Genomic DNA, 25,797 nt, shown 5'->3' on the forward strand with positions numbered 1-25,797 from the left:
GTTCATTAATACGCTTAGCAGGAGAAAGAATGACCTCTAAAAATGAACTGCTAGCCCAAAGTTTTTTTGTCAAACAATGTATATACGGAGTAATAATTTAATAAGGCTATCAAAATAATGGCAATTTGAAGGCGCTGTTGAGATAAATTAAATACAAATCAATTAATATTTATCATTATTTTTACAGAATGATTGGCAACTTGAGTTTGCAGTTTAGAAAAGATTATTTGAAATTAAATTATTGAGCTTAAACCTCTGTCACAATGTAGAAAAATAAGAAAGGAATAGGGAGTATTTTTACATAAAAAAATTAAAAAAAAAAAAAAGAAGAAGAGAGAGAGAGAGAATCAAGGAAGCCAGTTGTTTTTGAAAGAAAAAAAGAAAAAAAGAAAAAAGAAAAGAAGTAATGATAGTAATGACAGTGGGATAAATCATATTAATTATGTGTTATCATGTATGAACTATGAACTGATTGATGTAAGAAATATTATATGTTAGTTCATATTTAAATAAATCATTTTGAATTATCGGACTTTAGAATACTAAATCATTCAATATAAATACTAAATCATTCAATATTAATAGGGACGGATTTATTTAAGGACTAATTTGGACTATAGATCAGTTCTAAAAAATAAGATTTTAGTATTATTATTTTACATCAGTCAAAATACTATTCTTTCTCTTAAACTCGGTTCATATAAAATAATATTCACTTTTTAACTTATTGCACTTTGTAATTCTAACTACACTCCTCTATATATTTGGTTGGAAAGGTAAATTGAAAACTACGGGGTAGGATACAATGTGCCTTGGAACCAAATAACGTTTCGACAGTCAATACTCCACATGCGCTCATGAGCTAAAAGAAATCTAATTCTAATTATACTACTACTTGAGAAGTTTTCTAAGTCTTTTTGAATGAATAAGACTATACTAGGAATCATGTGTACTGCGTAACACACATAGCTACATTATATATATATATATATATATATATATATATATGCCAAGTTGCCAACTGTTTGTAACCCCTAGGTTTATGGAATTAATTAAGCATATGCAATGTCTACGCACATGCCACGTTTGTTTGGTCAATCAATTGAACAAGAAGTCAGGCAATTAATATACGTATGATCATAGGATAAATTGGTTGATGAACATGTGAAATGATTTAGACTTGCCTGTATAATTTAAACGACTTATACCATAATTATTGTAAGCATAGTCACATAATTCGCTCAAATCACTGACGCTCCATTGTTCTACGCGCGAATCGGCATTTTAAGAGTGAATTCATCAAAAATTCTTCCATGTTTCTTAATTTGCGAATTAAATTTAATAATTCGTCAATTTTTAATATTTAATTTGACGAATTGTGTAAGAAAAAAGCGCGTATTCTATTCAAGAAATTCGACTTTGGAAAATAAATTCACGAATTTAATGTGAATCTTGATAAATTTCAGTTTTACCCCCAACTTAAACAGACCAAAAAAGATTAATTATGTCCAGTCCTTTATAGGTCAAATGATATAATAATAGAGTTTAAAATTAATAATACTTTACCTTCAATATTTATTAGTAAATAAATAAAAGAAGGAATAACTTTTCATATTCTGAATGTAGGGTTTTTCACTTCTTTACATTTTGCTTTTGGGTTTGGAAGTTTGGATATTTCATATCTGTTTGAAAGTTTAGTAGTAGAATTTGCAAACTGAAGTATTGTTTCTTTTTCTTTTGCTTTTGAACATTGCTATTTCAAAAATAATAATTGTTATATTAAGAGATTAAAGCAGGTCAAATGTATAAATATGAATGAAATTCATTATTATTATTATTATTATTATTTGTTGTTATGCAGTTATGCTTGGAATTTTTTTTTTAGTTATACCCTATTCACTGTTATGTTTTTGTTTTTATAAAGCAGCTTGTTTGATTGTTATGTTTGATTAATTTATGCATTTTTTATAAAGTATATTGATTGTAATGGACTCATATTTGATTCACTATTATGTCTTTTTATTTGCATGAAATTTATTTAAAGCATATATCTACTATTTTTATAAGTTTATAATGCAGCACTCCCGCTTTAAATTTTTTTTGTGATATGCCGCTCTCACGCTTTCGTTACCACTCTATATGACTTGGAGCATATCAATTGCATATATATAAATTGAAGTCAGCCCCAATATGATTAATTTATATATAGGACTAATTAGGGGTGACAATTTAAGCGTAAATTTATTAAATCATCTAAGTCCGTCTATTAAAATTAAATTCTTTGAATATTTAAATTTGAGTAAGTGAGTTAATAATGAGTAAAAATTGTGTATCCATTTAATTAAATAGTCAATGATGATTTAAGAATGAGTATCCATCTTAACCCGAAACAAAATTATATACTTTTTTCTATCTCTTCTATTTTCTCTTTTTTTATGTCATTATAAAAATAAAAAAAAAAATTGTAACACTTGATAGAAAATGTTATAACGGCCCAACAGCAGATATGGTGAATTTTGATTTTTCAAGATTGATATCGAAATCATTTCGTGTAATATGGTGTGAGAGGCTGAGTGGTTTAGAATCAATTGAAGATACGAGTTTTTTTTTTTTTTTTTTTTAACACAATTGAAGATACAAGTGATGCCACGACAACTAGCAAATCACGGGACATGGGCGGACCAGAAACATTAATTTGAGCGGACCGATTTGTGTTCAATTCAAGATAGAAAATGTTATTTGTACAGTAGGATCAATTCATGCCGGGACTAAAAGTCATGACATGGGGTCCTAATCTTGAAAGAGACGGAATTCGTAAAAAGTGATAGGAAAAAAGATATTCAATATATCTGGCTCACGAAATATCCTCTCAGTAATATGTTATTAATTTTTGTATGACCATGCCACATAATAATTGTATGCCTATTAAAAAGAGATTTGTGTAAAAATAATTATCAAAGAAATTTCGAGAGAAATAAATAATTCAAGTTTCAACTCGCATTGAGCAATAAATAATTCAATAATCTGATCAAATAATATTTCCTATAGTTTGAGAAAAACTACAAGTTCAACTCGCATTGCACTAGGAGTGTGTTGAGGCAATAGCAAAATAATATAAAAATAAAAATCGAAGTCTGGGTATATATTTACCCAAATAAAACTAATTATCCAAGAAATTTCAAGAGAAAAACTACAAGTTTCTACTCGCATTGCAATAGGAGCGTGTTGAGTCAATAGCAAAATAATATAAAATAAAAAATCGAAGTAGTATATATTTACCTAAAAAAACTATTTATAAACAGTAATACTTCACAATTGAAGAAGATTCAAATACTGATTATGGATCTATATCTAAAAGAAGATATGGGAAATTATCTATAAATTAAAAGTACATCATAATATCTTAGAAAAATATAAAATTTAATTAATATTTTTCTTTTCTGGAATGTGTGGTTCCTAAAAGGACGTAAAAGAGAATCTAAACATTCATCACCCCTATTTTGAAGGAATTTATGGGCTCCCCTTAGTGCCCACATCAATAGAGCTGGCCATATCTCATATTAGCCCATAAACCTAGCTATACATAGACTATGTGTTTTGAATGATTAATGATAATAAATCATTCAAAAACTATATTAAACCACAACATAGATTGATATATATTCTCTCATTTTAAATTTGTTGTTGCTATTTAAAATTTGAGTAGTGATATTTGCACCTATTTGTTATTACCTAATTAAAAAATTTTAATGAATTACTTATATACCATACAAATAGAGGGTCCAACTCCCTTATTTGTTATATTAATGAACCAATTAAAATAAGTAGTTCTGATAATTCACTGCTGCAGTAAATGACAGAATCATTTTCATTAAAATTTTAACTTTTTAAGAGGATAAGTATTTAGCTAGTCAGTGGTTAAAATTCGCCAACTATCAATTAAGAATCTTGAATATATATATTTTGTAATTAAGTGTTAATTTCATTCCATATTAAAAAAGTAGAGTTTTCAACAGATAAAAAAATTCCATTTTAACCGAGAGAACCCGAGTGATACAATATGTTTTTCTAATTATATAAAATATCTTACCTCTAACTTATATTGATAAGCGGATATGCATATTATTATATTTATTAAAACCCCATTTAAAAAAGAAAAGTGGGGTCCACGCACACTTTGATCGATTGGTTAGATGACCTAAAATCAAGCAAATCAAGGATGGTTTTAGGGTAGGAGTAGAAACACGGTGAATCTTCTCTACATTGGTATGGTATGTGAGTGTGTGTGTGTGTGGGTTCGTGGAATTTTCATCATAGATTCCAGCTAATTAAGCAGCAAAATAAAGTTTTTAAAACCAAGATTCATTGTCTTTAGTAGACTTTGTAAAGTCAAACAAAAGACGTCACCTTCTAAATCTCTCTGCCCTTTTTGTAGCATTTACATACACACCCTGTGTAGCTCTCTAACTCTATATATATGGGGGTAATTGGTCTCTTTAAATGCATAGAAGACTATTCGATATTTGTTAGGAGTTGAAAAACACCTAACGAACGTTTTTCTCCTATTGTTTGTTTCATCTTCTTCCCCTGTTCGTTTCTCTCTCTGCACTCAACAGTCATGGGAACTCAAGCTCCGACCGACTATATGCCCAACGGCAAAGTAAGCCTCTCCCTCTCTATATACATATACATACACATGTATATATATATATATACATATATTTATACACGTACGTACATGCATGCCGAATATATTACATGTATGATTTATACGACTGTATACGCTGCTTCTTCGTGCAAAAAATCTCTGAAGCGTCTCGACTTTGATGACTTCCAAATTTGTTGGAGTTGTTTATTCGTCTTGATTTTTCATGTTAATATTTTGTTTTCATGTTTTAATTTCTTGGTTTTTGTCAATTGTGGCTTTCCCAATTAAACAGATTTTCTCCAGTTTGTTTGGTTGTTGAGAATATGATGATGTAAAAGAAAGAATTTTGGGATGTCAATTTTGAAGTTTGTGGAACCTAAAGTTTATTCTCTCACACGAACAAGCACAAATAGTTCTCACCGCTACATCAATTAGTGAGTTGTAGTTGGGACACTGTCCAAAACTCACTAGACCTAGAGCCTACACCCCACATTCGGGGATTTAGTAGCCAATTCCTGTGTACTAAGCGCGTTTTTTCACATGGTGTGTGTGTTTTTAATGTATATATACTTGTTTTCTTTGACTATCTTAGCGTGACCATGCCACTAATTTCTTTGATTCGAAGAGAGGGACACTCAACCACGATCACAATCACATGGGTTGGCTGCCAAATCATATCTTCTAACCATATTGTAGTAATTTGTATTGTTTGACCTACTCTGAACTAATATTGGTATAAAAATGAATGGTTGGCAAAAACTTTGGATATTTTTTTCTCTCCTTAACTTAAGGTAAGGTTTGGAATCTATTGTCTGAGTCCATGTTTGGTACCCTGTCTATGGCCACGGGCAGGGATTATGACTTTTCAGTAAACGTACCTATCAACTCTCCTTCGAAGAAGCTTCCAAATTCAATTCATAGGAAAATTCGTTACACATTCACACCTAAACAAAATCAATTTTTCATTAAAGCCTATTTTTTATATATATACTTTTTTGGAAGTTAGCAAACTGATCGATGGAGTGAATTCGAACTCTTTTGGCCAGGAGCAGCACATGCCCTACCACTACATTATCACCGCATCCTATTTTATATTTATATATATTTCATCTAATTTGAATGATTATTTATTTATTTATTTATTATTATTATTTTTGGTGGATAATGTTATGACTCATAACTATTATCATACCTATTTATAGCCCATTTCATGTGTAATTTGAATCAGCCAGTTGATTTGTTGTTAACACCCAAATTCTAGAAAAGTGAGCTTAGTTGTTTGAAATTTGGCCAAAAGCTTCCCATCATTTAAAATATATATATATATTAATCTTTTTGTGACGTGGAATACAAGGATGGCAATGAAGTACCATTTCTTGGTTATATTTTTCAGATTGATCTTCCTCTGTAATCCAAACCCAACTTGTAGATGGTGTTAGGAACTAAATTAAATTCCTTCGGATTGTGATTCAAAAATATGGAATTTTGGTATGAAAAATTTATAATGATACTTCTATTTTTAAAGCTTTATTTTTTTGGGTCTGTTAAATACTGTAATACATATTGATTTGATTTAAAGGGTCAGTATTTGGTATTAAGGGTAAAAAACAGAGGCATATTTTAATGTTTATAACTTTAATACCTTACAAACTGAAACAATACAGTACTATTTGATTCTTTTGTTTTCATTCATGCATATATATAGATTTTTCCTTCTATTGAAAAATTGTATATTTTTTTCTTTGTACTGAATGTAATGAAAGAAATGTTTATATGATGAACCACAGGTTGATCAACGAACAGCGAAGGAGAAGGCAATTGACGATTGGCTTCCCATCACTTCGTCGAGGAATGCAAAATGGTGGTACTCAGCTTTCCACAATGTCACTGCCATGGTTGGTGCTGGTGTTCTCAGCCTTCCTTATGCCATGTCTGAGCTTGGATGGTATGCTTAGCTCCACAACAACATATATTATATTTTCATTCAATATTATTTTATAACTTGAAAAATATTGGTTTTTTGGGTAGCAAAATTTCCATTTTAATTTTGATTTATTAATGCAATTGTGAGTCATGCTTTGAAGTTTATGAGTCAGTTTAAAAATTTATGACCCTCTCCAATTCTATAATATTTCTTGAAGGGCTTCAATTTGTTCTAAAAATTAAGAGTGTTTACATGATTTTATTAAAGAATTTTGCTCTTTTAATGTGCTGCTTCATTGTTTCACTATTAAATTGTTAATTTTTAAAATAGTGAAAACTTACATTTTTGAGAGGGAAAAAAATATAGATGCATGAGGTTTTGAAAACCTGTGCAAACCATTATTTTCATTTACTTCTCAACATAACATTTTAATGCATCATATAGCTTGTTTGGGCAATCATTTGATGATATAAAATTATTATTATTATTTTTGATTATGTGAGTTTGAGATGAATAAAGTGTATATAAAAATAATGGAGTAGTGATTTAATAATGAAATTTCAGGGGTCCTGGTGTAACAGTGCTGGTGATATCATGGATAGTGACATTATACACACTGTGGCAAATGGTAGAGATGCATGAGGTAGTACCAGGGAAGCGTTTCGACAGATACCATGAGCTAGGTCAACATGCATTTGGTGAAAAACTCGGTCTGTGGATCGTAGTGCCTCAACAGCTGATTGTGGAAGTGGGCGTGGACATAGTGTATATGGTCACGGGAGGAAAATCCCTCAAGAAATTCCATGATTTAGTGTGCGATAAGCATTGCAAGGATATCAAACTTACATACTTCATTATGATCTTTGCGTCTGTCCATTTCGTGCTCTCCCATCTTCCCAACTTCAACTCCATTTCTGGTGTGTCTTTGGCTGCAGCAGTTATGTCATTGAGGTATGTATACAATATAGTAGTATTTGTTTGTATGTATGTGTGTGATAAAAATTGTCCGGTTGACAAAGATGATGATGATGATGATGATGATGATGATGATATTAATTGAATTGTGATACTACAGTTACTCAACCATTGCTTGGACAACTTCTCTTCACAAGGGTGTGCAAGCAGATGCGGAATATGGGTATAAAGCAAAGACGACTTCCGGAACAGTATTTAACTTCTTTAGTGCATTGGGTGAAGTGGCATTTGCGTATGCCGGGCACAATGTGGTATTGGAGATTCAAGCAACAATCCCTTCCACGCCTCAGAAGCCTTCCAAGGTGCCCATGTGGAGAGGAGTGATCGTTGCCTACATTGTGGTGGCCTTGTGTTACTTCCCTGTTGCTCTCATCGGCTACTGGATGTTCGGGAATGCAGTCTCTGACAATATCCTCATCTCATTAGAGAAGCCGACATGGGTAATTGCAATGGCTAACCTCTTTGTTGTCGTTCATGTCATTGGAAGCTATCAGGTACTCAACAAATCTAGCTTCTTTGGTTTTTTCCATCTCATATATCACGCTACTTGTTGTTTCCATTCCATGATTTTTGATGGTTGTCGTCATCTTTAATTATGCAGATTTATGCCATGCCAGTATTTGACATGATAGAAACTGTGCTGGTCAAGAAAATGAAATTCAATCCCAGTTTTATGCTTCGCTTTATTACACGAAATGTATATGTGGGTAAGTAGTGCAGCATTAATTCATCATACAGAAGAAGCTTTTTTCGTGTTATGTATCGCAGGTGGTGGTGTTAACCATGTTTGTAACTTTTGTTGCAGCATTAACAATGTTTGTGGCGATTACCTTCCCTTTCTTCGGAGGTCTTCTAGGATTCTTTGGAGGATTTGCATTTGCCCCTACAACATACTTTGTAAGAAGCCAGCTTCTTCTTCTTCTTGTTAAAATTGTATAAACAAATGGTTTCGAGTTTAATCTCTCATATATTTCAATATTTTGTTGCAGCTACCTTGCATCATGTGGCTTGCCATCAAGAAACCAAGGAGATTCAGCTTATCTTGGATTGCAAACTGGGTATGTGCAACTTCAAATGAACGTCGTCACATTTATGTTAATTTGTCATTTTTTATTACCTACCTTTCAAATTGATTTCAAATTAATTAAATCTCAATTTGCATGATTTTGATGAATATGCAGATCTGCATTATACTGGGACTTGGGTTAATGCTTGTATCACCTATTGGAGGTTTAAGAACAATCATAATTCAAGCCAAGACCTATAAATTCTACTCTTAGTCCTTCAACACCAAGACGAGGCTAGGAAGTGGTTTGTGTTATAAGTAGCAGTAGCAGTAGCAGTAGCAGGCAGAGAAGAATATGAAGATGATGAATGATGGCCATGGCTGATTTCGTCGTCGACTAATCAATTGCAATTTCTGAAGTATTAATATATATTTTTTGGCTTGTTTTTGGAGATTGCAACTCTCTGGCCATGGAACGTACCAGCCAAAAACATATCCTGGAGGTCTCTATTTGTTTTCTGTTTTTCTTCTTCTTTTTGCTCTCATTAAATGGTGTGCACATCTATATATATGAATATCTCCCTTCATGTTTATTATTGTTTTCTGTTTTTCTCTGAAATGAAATATGGTGGATTCCAAATATTCCTCCTTTCTCGAAGTTGATGTGTAGCATCCAAACATCAAAACTGGAATTTGATGTCTCAATTCCATGATATATTCCAATTTGATGAGTTTGAATTTAAATTTATTTTCATTGAGATATCTATTAAATATGTGTCCAAGGGGACCATTATATTCTTTGATATTTTATCAAATATGAAATTGCAAGATTCGCTTTGTATTAATAAATATCAAATTTTAGATGTTTTTGAAGTTTACCCCTCTTAGAACTTCACATCCACACAAACATTACGTACATTATATCCTCTTAAACCCCGAAGTAAAGTTATAATTAAAAATAAATGAATAAAATCCAAGCGAAGTGGTAGAGCTCAAAATGGGAATATACATATTAGATACAAATGGAAGCTACAATCCCTTCCTTCTACACCCTACTTCCCTGTTGCTCTAATTGGGTGTTGGATGCTTGGGAATAAAGTGGACCACAACATACTCATCACATTATAAAAACCTGTATGCCTCATTGCAACCGCTAACATATTTCAGGGCAAGTACAATGCTTCACTTTATTACAAGAAATCTTTGTGTAACTAAGTTGCCTCTTCATCCAATACAAAACCTTTGTCATATGAAGTTCTATTGCTTAAAGTTGATGCATTTTGTTTGCTTACAGCATTAACAATGTTCCCTTTCTTCGGTGGTCTTCTTGGGTGGATTTGCATTAGCCCCAACAACATATTTTGTAAGTGAAAATCTGCTTGTTATTGTCGTCGCAATTGTATTTAGATGGGTTACTTGTCCTGCAACAAGGATTTTGTAGGATTGCTTAATGCCATCCTATCTCATCTTTCTTCACCTCCCTTGCTTCCTCATGTGGCTTGCCATCTACAAACCTAAAAACTTCAGTTTATCTTGGTTTACTAATTGGGTATGTGCAACTTGAATGTCAAATTAATTCCCTTGTTCTCCGTTTGCCCTTAAATTAAAGGTAAGTTGATTTAATTTGGCTTCATGAATTTCAGACGTGCATAATAATTGGCCTTCTTTTGATGATTGTATCCCATCCCCTATTGGAGGGCTGAGGCAAATAATAATTCAAGCCAAGGACTATCATTTCTACTCTTAAACCATTTTTCAACACCAGGAGGAAGTGATTTGCCAAAAAATTTCCCCAACAAAACTTATTATTTACTCTTCTATTTTATTCATTAAATGTTCTGCATATATATATATATCTCCTGTCTCTTCATGATTGGTTTCCTTTCTTATTATGAAACAAAAGTGGACTATAAAATCTTCCCTGAAATTATGAGTAAAGGTGATACAAGACTTTGTATTATGTGACCACCTAAAAAACATTTTGCTGTCACCTGCTAACTAAAATATAGGTTTCGTAGAGTTCACAGTACTTTAGTGCTAACTATGTTTTTAAGATAAATATATGTACAGATGACGAAAAGTGTTTGCCTTATTCACCATGCATTTCCCTCAATAACTATGATTTCCTCCCCAGTTTTAAATAATTCAACTGGGAATTGCCAGCATACCAATTTCGGGTATAAAGCAATTCGAACAAAAGCTATGTTTGGCACTAAATTTTCTCCAATTTCAAAAATTATACCAGATTTCATAATCCTGCAAGAGGCCATTGGGCATCGCTACTGTTATTCATTCTGGGCATTCTCTGTTCTAGTCTACTCATTATCCTTGTCAAATTCAAACGAGCAATCGAAAAAGTGAACTCAATCTACAGAAACAACGTCTTCTTAAACATTGGCTCCTGTCAAGCTACCAAGTTTTATTTGATTAATGGATGCATTTAATGTTGAAAAACTCAGGTGCTGACTCAAAGCTCTTGATAAATGAGACTTGCGTTGTTGAGGATCAAAAACATAAAACCTATCAGATGATTCTAGATGTATAAATAGCTGCTACGTTTGTGAAAATTATTGACGTAACAGAATATATATGGTCGTGGAATGAGGAGTAATGTATACTTGTAAGGTTTGTGGAGAGCCAGAATAAGTTTTCCATTATTCTTACAAATACCCATTTCAGATTGTTCAGTTTCTGATACACAAAAAAAAAAAAAAAAATTTGCTTTTTATTGGCCTCTGCATTTATGATATAAAGAAGGAATGGAAGATCCAATCCAACTTTTTTCCTCTTTTTGGGTTCTCAAAATTTTATTTCTCTATCCCCACATTTTCTTGTTTCTTCACAAGAAAGATTGAAGTTTTCTATAATTTTAATATACAATCCCTCCTTCCAAAATCAGTGCAACAATAGAAAGCTATGAACATTCAAGACCTCCGTAATTACACAACAAGAGAAAACAAAAAAATACTAAATATATTCATGGTTTTCATAGATATATGTATCAATTGAACATACAGTAAATAGAACCATCAACCCAATACTCTACCGAGTCCTATCTAATTTTCTTTTCAAGTTTACTGGTTCTTTTTCTATACAAGTCAATCCAAAGATTGGAAATCCACAGTATACTAACAGATATCGCCATTACAATCACAACAATCCAAGAAACCCAAACCCATTTCGGAATCACATCATTCATTGCCCCACTTGCATAAAACAGAGTCATTTCAATCACAAAGAGAGGTCCAACCAAACCTCTAACAACAGAATAAAGAGCATAAAATGGAAGGGACAAAAAGTCATACACTTTGGCTGCAATTTCCAAATCCGCTTTCCGAGCACTCGCGAGCGTCCATGTGTTTTGACAAAAGCTCGTGACCTCCGCAAGAACAAGAAGAACAAGAATCGCATAAGCTCCATGAGAAACCAAGTATCTGCAGGTGACGAAGACGAAGAGTGTGGCCAAATGGTGGCCTATGAAGAGCATGTCAGTGGGAGAGAAGATGAGATAGTGACAAAGGTCCATCAAAAAGTAGGCGATGCTATAATCGAGGACTGTGTTTTGAAAATTGGTGTTGATTGAAGCGAAACTGCGATTTGGGTCGGAGAGAATGGCGTGAGAGGCTAAGAAAACAGCGGGTGTTCCGTGAGCTAGTGAGATTAGACAGCTTGAAGCTTCGGGACGGAGATTAGGGCTCCAATGTCGGAAAACAATGAAGTGGGCAGAGAGGTAGATGATGAGAAACATTGTGAAGAAGAGAGGGAGGGTTGAGGAAAACAGAGTTGGGGTTTCTTCCATTTGAAACCCAGAATTGAATTTGAATTTTCAAGAATTGATTTGAGAGTGATGGAGAAACGAATATTTATTATTAATCTTGAAGTGAAATACAACAGGGAAGGTTGGGACTGGAAAGACTTTTCGAGTTGTCTTGTTTATGGTTGGTGGAATCTTACACGCACAGACGTAGAGAAAGAGAGTGTAAAAATTCTCTGAAGTGAAAGAGAGATTGTGTGCAAAGTCTCTGAAGTGAATTGAACTTATCAATGAGTTTTGTTCTTAAAAGCTTCAAGATGATTCTCAAGAAAAGAGAGCTCCAAAACGACCGGTATTTGCTCCAAAATGACCGGTATTTGCGTTCAAGTTTGGACTTTTTGCAAGCTAACCAGCTAATAAGAGCCTGTTTAGCAAAAAAAATTATAAAACGTTTACTGTAATTTTAATACCGAAATGCTTTGGAAAAAGGGACTAAGCAAAAATATTAAGCTATTTAGTTTATAACTCTAAAAATAGTTCTCAAAATTTAAAAAAATAAAAAACTGTTATCAAGAAAAAAATATTTTATAATTATTTTTATAATTGAGTTTTCATAAAACAATTTTTAAAAAACTGACTTAGCAAAGTGTTTGTACAGTATTTTGTTTTCAACGATTTTCATAGTTGCAAACCAAACATTTTTTGTTACTTCCGCACCGTAGCAAAAATTTTGATCACAAAAAGAAAAAGAAAAAAAAAACAAAAAATTCTAAAATGATATTTTTTACTTAACCATTTAAAATTTCAAACTTACAATATTTTTTTTATAAAAAATGTTTTCATATTTTTGCTTTCAAAAATTTTACAACAAATATACATTATCAAAGAGGCTCCCAATTACTATTAACACACTTCAAAGTAAAAAATAAAAAACAAACCCTAAAGTATTCCTCTTCGGTAGAGACCATTTTGCACTTTTTGATATTGGAAAATTTTGACAATTTGTTAAAATTTCAAAGGTTTTTATTTTACTTCTTTATCTAATATACTCTATTTCTATTTCAACGTAAACCAAAATAAATAAAAAAAATCTACTATCTTAATTGAAGAACGAAGATAGTAGATTTTTTTTTTATTTTGGTTTGCGTTGAAATAGATATATATATATATATAGTTATAGTTACAAGGATAGGAGATAGCCAACTACCAACAACCTGTCTCTCCTTTTACAAAAACACGCCACGCTAATAGAAGTAGGGAAAATAAGAATATATTGCTTGGCAGTAACACAAAGTGGAGCAATTCATAGTCAATTGAGATAAATGCAATATATTATTGCCTACAAATATGTGATTAATGCAAATAAGCCATAAGCTCAAAATAAATAAATAAATAAAACAAGGGCCAAGTTACAGAGGTGCAAAAAAGATGCAAGATTTTAACATATTAATCCATTGGTATCAGAATGTAGGACGTGTCACAACAGCACCAAACCATCCATCTATCTACTCGTGGATACCAGAACGAGAGATTCAAAACCATCTAGTGTGAAACAACCTTTATCTAACCTAAAAAGAAAAAAAAAATATTGGTCAACCACTCCAATGTGGGGTCTATATCGTCCATTATTTGGTTGAGAATCTTATCACTAAAGTTTAGTTGGATAGGATGGTATAAAGAAAGAGAGAGGGTTTATCTCCCGACGTATTATTCTCTTTCGTGCCTGTCATGATTAAAATGATCCGACTATATATTTTATAATTAAAGAACAGTTTCAAATTATGACCAACAAGCCTTAAGATTAAAATAGATTAAACGTGATTAATATGTAACTGAAATTGCATATGCTAATTGGCGATTATGACAAGGATTAAGACGATGTAGTAATGACAACCATTGACGTTGAAACAAGGGAACCATTTTTATGCTCCTCACTCAACTCAAATCACATCCATAAAGAAAAGACCCTCTCATAGGCAAATTTTCTTCTCCCATGTTTCTGTAAATTCATGCACATTACACAATCAAGACATGCCTGGCAACCAATTTAACTTCTCAATTTCTTCCCATTTGGACAAGAAAGCTTCAGGGGCGACAGAAGAACACTAAAATTAGAACCCAAGTGCCGGCAAGAATTTTCTGTATTAAACTTTTCTATTCTTTTGCTCCATAGTTTGTAAATGCAGTAGCAGAACAAACATTTAATCAATTTCTCCTTCCTCTACATCATTTGCGGTGCTCAGAATATGAGGCGGCTCACCTTCTTCCTCCTCCTCATCGACTTTCATATATAACCCAAGTTGTTCCAGAGGATTACTGGCCCCAAACTTGAAACTTCCTAAGCCATCCTGAGAGTGATCTGGGCTCGTCTCATCTACAGAGCTTGGTAGTTGCTCGGGAGGGACAGCACTTAGCATTTGTAAGTCCTCAAGAAACCGAGAATTCTCATTAATTTCAACAGTCTTTTCCATCTGCACAAAGAAAAATTTAGGATGAATAGTGCCACGGGTAGCTTTTCCTTACCCTTTTCATTTTTCTTTCTTTTCGCAACATAATATATGTTTTTACCTTTTGAAGTGCCTGCCGAGCTGCTTCCCTCTCAAGCTCTCTCTTCCGTTTGGCTACGGCCGCAGCTTCTGCTTCTGCTCGCCTTCGAGCATCTTCAGCAGCCTTGGCTTCTGCTTGCAAGCGAGCTTTCTCTGGTTACAGATAGTGAACTAATATCAAGAAATGTTCTGGAACATGACATACAAGCTAACTGATATATAGATTTCACAATAATGATGACAAATGCAACAATAAGGTCTCAAAGGTAGCAAATGTGAATAAATTAGTATTCCAAAGTTGTAAAGGTCACAACCTTTCCTTTTCTGCATTTCAAGTTCCTCCCTCTCACGGCGCAGTTTCTCAGGATCCCCCTTTTCACCCTATACTCAAGCCAGATCAAATTCGAAGTGCTTGCATTTCGACTAGTACAAATAGGGTAGTCATAAAGAACCCAATTCTGTAACTAACCTGTTTAAGTGTCTTTTCTCGAGCTTTTAATATGGTATCAGCAAAGCGGTTCTTCAAAAGAGCAGCCCTGTATAGCTTCTCAGGTGAAACCTGCCTCTGGATTGGAGCACTCTCCCCTAAAATGTTATAAGATGACGGATGAGACACCGCCACAAAACTAGATGGATACCAATTCTTTTCATCGCTCATGCTTACCATCCCGATTACAATCCAACTCATCAAAATTTTGATTCTGCTGGGGATCTTGTTCCAGCTGATCCAACCCGCTAACAGATTCTGCACAAGGCCACAGAGGAGACTTGTAAAAGAATCTTTAATTTTTACCATGCAGGGGAAAAAATTGTGAGGACACCCCAGGCCATATCATTAGTTGGCCATATGTATTAAACATAGGTTGATATTAATGTCCCTCTGCCAATATGTACCATGATTGATACTAGCAATTAGAATTTATAATTGATGCTTATGTTGACAGTTTTTCTAGTTTCAAACATGGCAACCTTTCCAGAAAATCATGGCAAAGCAAAAAATCCTCAGGCGCAACAAAAAAATTTGACACTGAAACTGTAAAGTGAGCAGTCAATAAACAATTAAAAAGAACAAAAACTACTCACGATTTCCATCATGTAAGTCGCCAACACCAGTCTTGTCATCTAAATCTGGTCCGGTATCAGAGCTCTCCTGTGCTCAAATAAAATAAATAAATTGAAATTAAGTGCGAAAACTTTTATAAGACAGCATCAAGTAAAACACTGATTCTCATGTCAATAATTCACCATTTTATTAGACAATAAAGTGAGAATAACATGAGGATATACCTTTGATTGCTTTACTGGACTAGGGGCTTTAGCACCATCTAATTCGCTCTCAGCACCGCCAGAGTCTGAAACTGCATAAGTATATGCACACCAACAATTATATGCATAACAACAGCAACGATAATAGATCAGGGAAAAACAACAAATTCCAATTATACACAAGAAATATATATATATATATATATATATATCAATTGGAAGGAAGGATCCATCTTTAGCAAAGTGAGGTGAAGGTTGTTGCCTTGCCACTTTGCCAGCATCATAAAATTGATGAAGCAACGCAACTTACAATAGGGCATTCCGTGAAAGAGTTCTGTGAAGTCATTATTTATGAGTTACTAAAATCCCTATTAATAATCTTATATATATGTCGTTTCATGTATTTTAACAAAACTGGGGAATTTTTTTTTTTTTTTTTGATAAGTAAAAATTTATATAAATGCTCAAAAGGGGAGCGGATCCCAAAGAAACACAAAGGCCAAAAAAAGTCTCAAGCCTTCAAAGAGGCCAAAAAAGAAACAATCTCCTTTAAAGATCTATAATCTCTCCCTGAAACCCAACAAAAAAGAGTGGAAATAATAGAGAACTTAAGCAAAGAGACAGGCATCAAAATATCTCCTTTCCATCAAAATATCTCCGATTTATCTCCAGCTAAATGCACCACCAAATACAAAGAGGAGTAACCCTCCAGGCATCTCGAATGAGAGCCCCAACTGAGAAGCCTCTCCAAGCCTCAATCAACCCTCTAGTGGAACAAGGCATAGCCCAGGGGGAACTCAAAAAAACCAAACATCAAAACCCAATCTCTGGCCATACTGCAATGCAACAAAAGATGATCAACTGTCTCCTCATCACGCAAGCACAAGTAACAACGATTAACCACCACTTGATTCCTCCTCCTCAAATTATCCTGGGTTAAAATATTTCCCAAAACAGAAGTCCAAGCAAAGAAAGCCACTTTGAGGGGGGCCTTAGAACGCTAAATAGACTTCCAAGGGAAGGGGCCCCCAGCATCAACTGTAAGATGCCTAAATGATTGCATCCGGAGCCCAAGTCAGATTTTCTCAACCTCCCCTAACACTTCCTTACCCCATTTTTAACCTTCCCAACCCCATCTTGTTTAAGGTTGGGTGCAGGTAGGCAGCAGGTGTTGGGAAACTTTTTCAGTTGTTTGAGAATATCTAGTGACTATTTTCTATTGCCTCATGACAAAATATGGTGTGTCTACCACCTTCAAGAGTTACCACTCACTCAAGTCCAATTCAATTTAAACCTCGAACAATGCTTGGCTTCTGCCCAAACCTCAACCATGGGTCCGGAATATCACTCCCCTAGCCTCTTTACCAACTCAAAAGCGACTTTTTATTAATTTCATAAAAACACGCACACAAAAGTGCTATTAATTTCATAAAAACACGCACACAAAAGTGCAAAAAACAAGTTGATCGTGTAGTAAATACATTTAGTATAGAAAAAGGTATGCATAGTTGTGATATATATTAGAGTGTTGAGTAATAATATGCATAAATAATTGTGTATGCGAATATGTTATGTATGTATATTGACCTTTGTCTTCCCAACGCCACTTAATTGTTGCACTTAAGAAAGTTAATCAAAATTATATATATTTTCCAAATAAGTACATATAAAAATATAATTTTATACTGCCGTGTCGTGTCATTTTCAGTTGCTAGTGCCAGTGTCCAGGCTATGAAGCCCATTTTATTCACATTAATCAAATTCCATGAAAATATATCGACCATCGCCATGATGCTTCCAAGCCCATCCACATCCACCCTTCAAGAACAAATATTGGACCACTTCCAAGCCCATCCACCCTTCAAGAACAAATATTGGACCACTTCCAAGCCCATCCACCCTTCAAGAACAAATATTGGACCACTTCCAAGCCCATCCACCCTTCAAGAAACATATATTGAACCACGAAGAAGGGGAAAAAATAAAGTCTAAGCACATATGGCAGGAAAAGGAAATCCGACTTCGGTAAGACTTAATGTTGTCTAATAGAGAGGTCATATCTGCATGAAATATATTTGGGCAGAATAACTAAACTTATCACATTTAACTTGACTCTAAAACAAGTCCATATGGATTGTGTTTGGACCAGCTATGTTCAATTCTTAAATGCACCACCAAGACCCTTATGCTACGTTTGGTGTGCAAGAATGGAATGCCCATTCCAACCATTCATTTGTTTGGTATGCAATTTAAAGTAGGAATGGCCATTCTATTGGAATTAAAATCCATTCCACAACTAAACATATGGAATGGCCATTCCATTCCCCAAGTAATTATTTTTTAAAAATCAATTTCCCAAAAAACTCTCATGTTCCAAATCCAAAAACCATCATTACCGTCCACCCCAACCACCACCGCCTTTCACCACCACTGACTTTCCACCACCACCACCACTTTCCACCACCACCACCGCTACCGCCACCGTTTGCCACAACCACCACCGCTATCGCCACCACCTTCCACCATTACCATTACCATTCACCACCTTCCACCATCACCTCCGCCATGGCCTTTCACCACTGCCGCCGCTGCCACCGCCGCCGCCTTTCACCACTGCCGCCGCTGCCACCGCCGCCGCCTTTCACCACCATCGCCACCACCTTCCACCACTTTTCACCACCACCACCGCCATCGTCTTCTACCACATTCCATAACCACCACCGCCACCTTCCACCTCCACCACCACCGCCGCCACCTTTCACCACCACCGCCTTCGTCACCACCTTCCTCCACCGCCGTCGCTGCCGCTGCCGCCTCCGCCGCCGCCGCCACCCCCACTGCCTTTCACCACCACCATAGTCGCATCACTATCTCCTTCCACCACAACCACCACGCTATTGCCACCGCCTTCCACCAACACCGCTACCACTTTCCACCACCGCTGCCGCCTTCCAACACCACTACCGCTTTCCACCATCCACCACCGCCACTGCCACCATTTATTTTTAAAAAATTATTAGAGAATGTCATTTTGTTAATTTAATCTATTTGTTACTAAGAGGGATATTTTGGAGAATTTAATTAGAAATTTATTCCATTCTAAATTTTAAATTAGTCCAACCAAACACTAAAATGGTTATTATTATTCCATTCCTACATATTTCGTATTTACAACCAAACAATAGAATGAAAATGGTCAAGGCCATTCCATTCCTTCCCTTCCCATTCTCATTCCATTCCCACTTGCATTCTATTTCATTCCTGCACACCAAACGTGGCATTAGATCCTTTTTCTTTTTTAGCAAGTTGTTAATTGAATTTGAACAATGATGACAGGTTCTACTGCAGGAAATCTTGACATTTCAACTCATTACATGATTATGTCAGTTCGAGTGCAGAATGCTTGAACAAATACCATCAAATTTTATGCAATAGAAGAGGTAGAAATAATAGGCCATTCCTCAAGACTACAATCACAACTCAGATGAGGAGAAGAGTCAATTACTGAACTCCAATCCATCTATCAAATTTACTACAACACACATCCTTAAACAAATAATTCATAATTGATTTTTTAAAATAAAGAATAACAGTAATAATAACAGAAAATGCAAGGAAGTGGGACAATAGTGAAAGCATTCAAGACAAACATAGACCAACCCATACAAGGAAAGGAAGATTTTACCCAAGCCATGAGCTTCAATAGAGAGAGACTCTAACCCTAAATCAATTTCTAACAATTCTGTGAACTACTCCATGACATTAATTTGTTTCCCACATTTCCAGCAGCTTTCCTTGCACCCCAATTTTAAGGAGTACAAGCTTCGTAAAAGGATACTTAAAATAAGAAGATACGCCCCATAAGCAGAAGTTCTCCCCCCTGCCTCTGCCTCTTCTTTTTGTTCTTCCCTTCTACTACGATGGGGCGTAAACATGTAAATTCATCAACTAGACATCACCAGTGAAGGGTTTGTCACATTCAAAGAAACCCAAGAGCAGCAATTATGATAAGATGACTGGGTAAGGTGCTATAAAGCAAATAAAAGCAACAAAGACAAATGCTTGAATAACAATGCTGCCCTTACGAAACCGAAACCATGGGAAACATTAGAAACAACAAAAATATTTCAGTGAACCCCAATGGGAAGGGCAACAAAATTCAATAGGAGGGTAATATCCAAACATCAGACTTTTTTGGTTGAGGCATCACAGTGGCAAGGCACTACCTTGGCTCTGTACAAAATGCTATTTTGTCAATGGAGATAGGTTGAATTACAGGGGAAATTGTGAATAGAAATAAATTGTTGCCTAGAGAGAAAAAATTATATATATATATATATATATATAGAGAGAGAGAGAGAGAGAGAATTTGGACTTAAATTTTGTAGGCTATATTGGCAAGCAAGATAATACACTGGGGGTACAACCGACACTTTATCTAAGCACTAAAATTTGTTGATTTGAACTGACCATCAGAAGATGTTCCAAAATTATAAAATATAAAGAAATGCAGAACTGCAACTAGAAAGCATGAAGTAAACACTTTAAACATATCATGTTTGCACATGTCAAGTTGGTAATCAGAACATACAAGAGAGAACTTTGAAGTAGATGTGTTCCCTAAAATTCTGAAATCTCAAGTATATAATTCTAAACATTGAAATGAAATGACCAAAAAGACATGTATACGATAACCAACCCAAATTGTCACGGAAGCTGCCTGAACTGTTACACTTATTGCTTCTAAGGTCTGTGTCTTTTTCTATCTCAACAGGAGGATAACTTGAGACAGGAGGTTCATTCCCACCGATATCAACATCCTCATCAACATGGTCATTCCCTAAAATTGTACAATATATGAGAGAGAGCATCAAAGAAAATTTTCAGCATTTCAGCATGCAACCGAAAGGAGTGGATAATGACCTTTGCACAGCTGCATAGATGAATTGCTGAGCCCAGGTTCGTTTAGCAGCTGCAATGGAGACAGAGAAACATATTAATCATCATGCACAAACTTAATTCATGTAAAAAGGTGTTACATCTTCTTAGGGTTCAGATGGTAAAATACCTCAATTTCACAAGGTTCAGCTTTTGCAAGATTATCCTGTTTCTCTTGCAAATAGTCGTCTAAAAGCTTCCTCAACATAAACAAGGTATCTTCACTGAGATCATCAATATCAATTTCAATCTCATCCTCCCCAGTTCCTCTTCCATTAGAACTCTGCTCTCTCAGAAATTCCACAATATTGTCTGGCAAGTCTCCCATCAAATCCAATTCTCTACTTAAATTATGTTTCTCCTCATCTGTCATAACCCGCTTTACAGGCTCTGGCATATGTTTATGATGCACCGAAGCGATTTTCCTCTTTTTTGACTGAGGCACTGGCTTAAATGTTTCCACTGCTTCATGAAGGCCTGAAGATTCTGGCAATTGCTGAGAATCATCTACCCGAAGCTTTTTCTCAATTACTTTCCATCTCATTTCAAAAAATTTCCTAACTGTATCAGCCATGAAGTGGAAATCATTTCCAGGAGGATTGTAGGTCATAGCATTGGAGAAAGTTCGTCTGACATCAGCAGCAAAGTCCAGTGGATCAGAGTACTCGCATGAAGCAATCTTGCTCTTTATTGTTCCCAAATCCATTGGATGCTTAATAACAGTCAAATAATCAGGGATATTCAACTTTACTACGTCAACAGGAGTATTAAAAGCCCAACCATATTGATGTGACATTACTTTTTTCAATAATGCCTCGCACTGTTTCATAAAAATGGCATTTGAAGTGCTCATCGCTGCTGCCAATTTTGCAGACTCAAACCTTCCAGAACTGCCACGATTCCAACCTCGCCCCTTCTGTCCTGGAGGATTTAATTTCTTCCCTGGCCCAGAATTTAACGCCAATGATTTCCTGAAGTTCTCTACAGAAGGCCCATTTTGTGTGTTGCTACAACTAAGAATGTCACTCGATGACGACATTGTTACAACATTCGTTCTTTGCAACTCGGCTCTCTTCTGGAAGATGCGGATCTGTTCTAGTTCTGCTCTCAACCTTAGCACTAAATCCTTTCTCTCATGTGGCGAGAGTTTTGACAATGGGAGGACATGTATAGGGACACCAAAACCATCACGCGTGGCAGAGTTCAGATTAATGCATTTCCTCATTAGGGCACCTGAGTCCTCGGAAGCAGTAACTTCCATATCTACTGGTCCTGCGCTACCGGATCCTTCTGATTCATAATTAGGCGCAAATCCAGTAGAACACTCCTCTTGGAATCTATCCTTCTTCGCCATCATGGCACCCAGATCCTAATTTTTGGAGAAATTCAGGTCCTATACTCAGTGTAACACATAAGTCACTTAACTCTGCATGGATATGTAAGTTCCTGGAACTTTATAGTACTTCTTACAACTCAAAAAGATGCACACATATAGGCTTTAACTTACTGGTACATTTGAATCTATATTACTTTCTTTTTTCAAAGCAAGAAACCCATTAGATCGAGAACTTTCTTTAATTTCTCTCTTTTATATGCAGATGAATTCATTACTATGGAGTTGCAATAAATTAGCATTCATATTGAAGTACTAAAAATATGAATAGATAAAAGGTTTCAAATACAGTATTTTGTGTTCTCTAATAGTGCTTTCTTTTTTAATACAAATTACAGTGTTCTCTGATAGTTTCTCCCAATTCAACTCTAAAACATGTTATTAAGAACAAAAAAAGATCGATAACTAACAGTAATTCAAAAGCCCTAACCTTGATGACCTACTTCAGTTCCACAGAGCGAAATCCTTCGGTGAAGCAGACTTCAGAGACAAGATAAATATAATTTAATAGAGGAAAATTCATATGAATAGCTAAAACAACAGCTAGCAGCTGAACAGATACACATGGACCGAAATTAAAACCTAGATTAAAGACTCGGAATGAAATTGAAGCTCGACATCAACCCAAGAGGTACACAGCGCTTCAAACCTTAGAAGAAGAATTCAGTGAAGCAGAGAAATAATCTGGTTAAGCGAAGTCTGAAGCCTTCGCCCTTGTAGAGAGAGAAAGAGGTAGCTAGGAGAGAGAAAGAGGGGGTTGAGACTGGGCGGCGAAGTCGGTTCGTTTTTCCAGTCTCCACTTAATGGCAACTTAAAGTCGTCTTCTCCCGCTGATAGAGTGATCGGGATCGTTGAATGCCTGATATCGTCTAATCCAACGGTTGAACAATACATCGGATTTGGGCCACTGGATCTGGATTTGAATGGATGAGATGTGTCCTGGTACGGTGAATCTAAACTATTTAATAACTCGTTTATTTACGTCAGCATCTTATTAGTCTAAAGCTGATATTTTTCAAGAGCTGTGATAGGATTACCCAAGAGTGAACTAATTTCACGAGTCCAGATGTAATTCTATTGGTTGAACAGAACCACATCCTATGCGGTGAGCGTTATTTTAATTCTATTAGGAGTACAAAAGTTCCAGAAGCTACTCGCCGACGTCAACTTTGCAGCCTTCATTTTACGCGGTATTAGTAGTATTGAATGGGGCCCACACTGAAGAAGCACCGGGCGCTGTCGACAGCTGTAGGGAAAAAATCGCCTCTCAGTGGAGGCTGTCCTTGGAGGGGTAAATTGGTGACATGGCGTTTTTAAGTTAAAAAGTATTTACATTGCACGTATATATACATACATATATATATATATATATCTATATAATAATTTATATCAAATGAAATTCAAATTCCCTCTAAAACATAAAACTGATTTTTCTTTCAAAATTTTATTCTATCTCCTCTTACTATTTCATTATTTCACTTTAAGTCTCTCTCCCTCTAAAATTGAAGTAAGCACCATACATTCCGAAAAATAATGGAGCTTGGTCGAAAATAATGGAGCACCATCATTAACTTCACCGGACATTAATAATGTAAATGAAGCTTGGCAGGAAACAATGAAGGTTGTTAGGTCTGGTTTGGTTGGTTCTGCTCACCGATGTTGGGAGGCTCATTGACAGACTGAAACTGTAGCAGAGAGCTTGTAATTTGGTCACTGAAACTTTAATCAAATTTCTGAGTCATCGAACAGAAATCGGCGGTGTTGATTGTGAATGCTATTGTTTGATTTGATTTTTTTTTTTTCCCGGTCAATAGTTTGATGTTGACATTATTTAAGTCCTTAATAGTACTATTTCATTATTTCACTTTAAGTCTCTCTTCCTCTAAAATTGAAGTAAGCACCATACATTCCGAAAAATAATGGAGCTTGGTCGAAAATAATGGAGCACCATCATTAACTTCACCGGACATTAATAATGTAAATGAAGCTTGGCAGGAAACAATGAAGGTTGTTAGGTCTGGTTTGGTTGGTTCTGCTCACCGATGTTGGGAGGCTCATTGACAGACTGAAACTGCAGCAGAGAGCTTGTAATTTGGTCACTGAAACTTTAATCAAATTTCTGAGTCATCGAACAGAAATCGGCGGTGTTGATTGTGAATGCTATTGTTTGATTTGATTTTTTTTTTTTCCCGGTCAATAGTTTGATGTTGACATTATAAGGAGATATGGGAGGGTAGCTTGTGGATTTGAAATTTTTATTTTTTTTTTTAGTTGAATTGTTGATACCAACTAATTGAGGTAAGATTTGAGAGAGTGAATGTTTTGAGGCTATGTTGTTTTGTATATAGAATGATCGCACAAAATTTATTTTTTTCTTGGTAATGTAATTACACAAAATTTTAATTTGTCAAAAGATTGAGATATAATATAGGAAAAATTCCTTAATAGTCCTATTTTTTTTTAGGTGAAAGACAATCTAAGTCCTAAAAAAAAAATTGAGGACAAAAAAATCCTATTTTGTTACTTATTTCTAAATCAGTTCAATTTTATTTTTATTTTCAACATTGCCCTTAAATGTATGCTTTACTGTCCCCCTCTGTCTAACGTAACTTTTCTCTCGAGTCCCATGACTCTCTCTCCTTTGTGCGTCATTCTCCTTCATCACCCACACCCAAACAAAGGAAGAGAACCGCAGGCCAATTCAAGAAAACAAAGCAAGGCTGAGTGTTCCAAAGGCCGACGAAGATCTGAGCGAGGCACCAAAGCTTTCCCAAGCAAGGCCAAGTGTTCCAAAGGCCGGACGGGCGAGGCACCAAAGCTTTCTTAATTCAACTATGAATTCTTTGAAGAAATCTTAAATTCCTGAAATTCGTGGTATGTCTGTGAGGTTTTTAGAGAGAGAAATGGGGAAATTTAAATGATGACATCGACTACCTACCAGTGGTGGAGATTTGTCGGCGTCGGAGGTATTCAAACATTCTTACAGATGACAGCATTCGAGAAAATGAATTTTAGCTTTAACAGGTTTTGGTAGTCATTTTCTTTTCATTTCACTCTCTTCCTAATCAATTTCAGCCAGCATCGGCTATGATAACATTCCAAAATTACATTTTATTGCATATTTGCAATTCTTGTAATCCGAGAAATAACGGAGGCATCTACAAGACTACGACACCATTTTATTGCATACAAATTTAAGCATCCACAAAAATATATCTCAAATTACTCGGAACAATCGCTTATCAAAAAATTTCCCCTTTTAGAAATGCATAACAAATAAAACTTGATTCCTGTGCTTTTTCCTCAGACAATAGCTACTATTAAGAACCTTCTTCAAGAAACAAACT

At 35.1% G+C, this 25,797-nt stretch overlaps 3 protein-coding genes across 6 annotated transcripts; 1 reads left to right on the forward strand and 2 right to left on the reverse strand.

Moving 5' to 3' along the window:
• Positions 1-4,414: 4,414 nt before the first annotated feature.
• LOC132286744 (lysine histidine transporter 1-like) lies at positions 4,415-9,195 on the forward strand. The gene is made up of 8 exons (XM_059789129.1): positions 4,415-4,660; positions 6,436-6,593; positions 7,137-7,523; positions 7,648-8,041; positions 8,149-8,254; positions 8,353-8,444; positions 8,537-8,605; positions 8,729-9,195. The coding sequence occupies exons 1-8, from the start codon at positions 4,619-4,621 to the stop codon at positions 8,825-8,827; spliced, it is 1,347 nt and encodes a 448-aa protein (XP_059645112.1). The 5' UTR covers positions 4,415-4,618; the 3' UTR covers positions 8,828-9,195.
• Positions 9,196-11,509: 2,314 nt separating this feature from the next.
• LOC132286745 (TLC domain-containing protein At5g14285) lies at positions 11,510-12,692 on the reverse strand. The gene has a single exon (XM_059789130.1). It carries the CDS (start codon positions 12,350-12,352, stop codon positions 11,606-11,608), a length of 747 nt encoding a protein of 248 aa, XP_059645113.1. The 5' UTR covers positions 12,353-12,692; the 3' UTR covers positions 11,510-11,605.
• A 1,511-nt stretch (positions 12,693-14,203) lies between these two features.
• Positions 14,204-23,246, reverse strand: LOC132283431 (transcription factor GTE9-like). Of its 4 annotated transcripts, none has more exons than XM_059785376.1 (12): positions 23,100-23,246; positions 22,881-22,930; positions 21,188-22,426; positions 21,043-21,091; positions 20,819-20,959; positions 16,141-16,211; positions 15,937-16,003; positions 15,518-15,598; positions 15,323-15,438; positions 15,168-15,234; positions 14,876-15,006; positions 14,204-14,778 (listed from the first exon to the last, which is right to left on the reverse strand). In XM_059785376.1, exons 3-12 carry the CDS (start codon positions 22,412-22,414, stop codon positions 14,509-14,511), a joined length of 2,220 nt encoding a protein of 739 aa, XP_059641359.1. In that variant the 5' UTR covers positions 22,415-22,426; positions 22,881-22,930; positions 23,100-23,246; the 3' UTR covers positions 14,204-14,508. The 4 variants fall into 4 exon arrangements, with proteins under 4 accessions (XP_059641359.1, XP_059641358.1, XP_059641357.1 ...); XM_059785375.1 differs by having other exon boundaries at positions 21,188-22,450; XM_059785374.1 differs by having other exon boundaries at positions 21,188-22,930.
• Positions 23,247-25,797: the final 2,551 nt, after the last annotated feature.

The sequence above is a fragment of the Cornus florida genome, unplaced genomic scaffold (assembly GCF_030987335.1).
Source record: "Cornus florida cultivar Cherokee Brave unplaced genomic scaffold, ASM3098733v1 CherokeeBrave_3.0.0_Hap2_Chr11, whole genome shotgun sequence".
NCBI lineage: Eukaryota > Viridiplantae > Streptophyta > Magnoliopsida > Cornales > Cornaceae > Cornus > Cornus florida.

What these genes read in the sequence shown, in the direction of transcription:
- LOC132286744 (XM_059789129.1), top strand. Translation starts at nt 4,619, where the DNA reads ATGGGAACTCAAGCTCCGACCGACTATATGCCCAACGGCAAA. An exon ending in TTGCCCCTACAACATACTTT is followed by an intron (nt 8,445 to 8,536) that starts GTAAGAAGCCAG and finishes ATTTTGTTGCAG; the next exon opens with CTACCTTGCATCATGTGGCT. An exon ending in TATCTTGGATTGCAAACTGG is followed by an intron (nt 8,606 to 8,728) that starts GTATGTGCAACT and finishes ATGAATATGCAG; the next exon opens with ATCTGCATTATACTGGGACT.
- LOC132286745 (XM_059789130.1), bottom strand. Translation starts at nt 12,352, where the DNA reads ATGGAAGAAACCCCAACTCTGTTTTCCTCAACCCTCCCTCTCTTCTTC.
- LOC132283431 (XM_059785376.1), bottom strand. Translation starts at nt 22,414, where the DNA reads ATGATGGCGAAGAAGGATAGATTCCAAGAGGAGTGTTCTACTGGATTT. An exon ending in CAGCTTCCGTGACAATTTGG is followed by an intron (nt 16,212 to 20,818) that starts GTTGGTTATCGT and finishes ATACTTATGCAG; the next exon opens with TTTCAGACTCTGGCGGTGCT. An exon ending in TGAAATGCAGAAAAGGAAAG is followed by an intron (nt 15,007 to 15,167) that starts GTTGTGACCTTT and finishes ATCTGTAACCAG; the next exon opens with AGAAAGCTCGCTTGCAAGCA.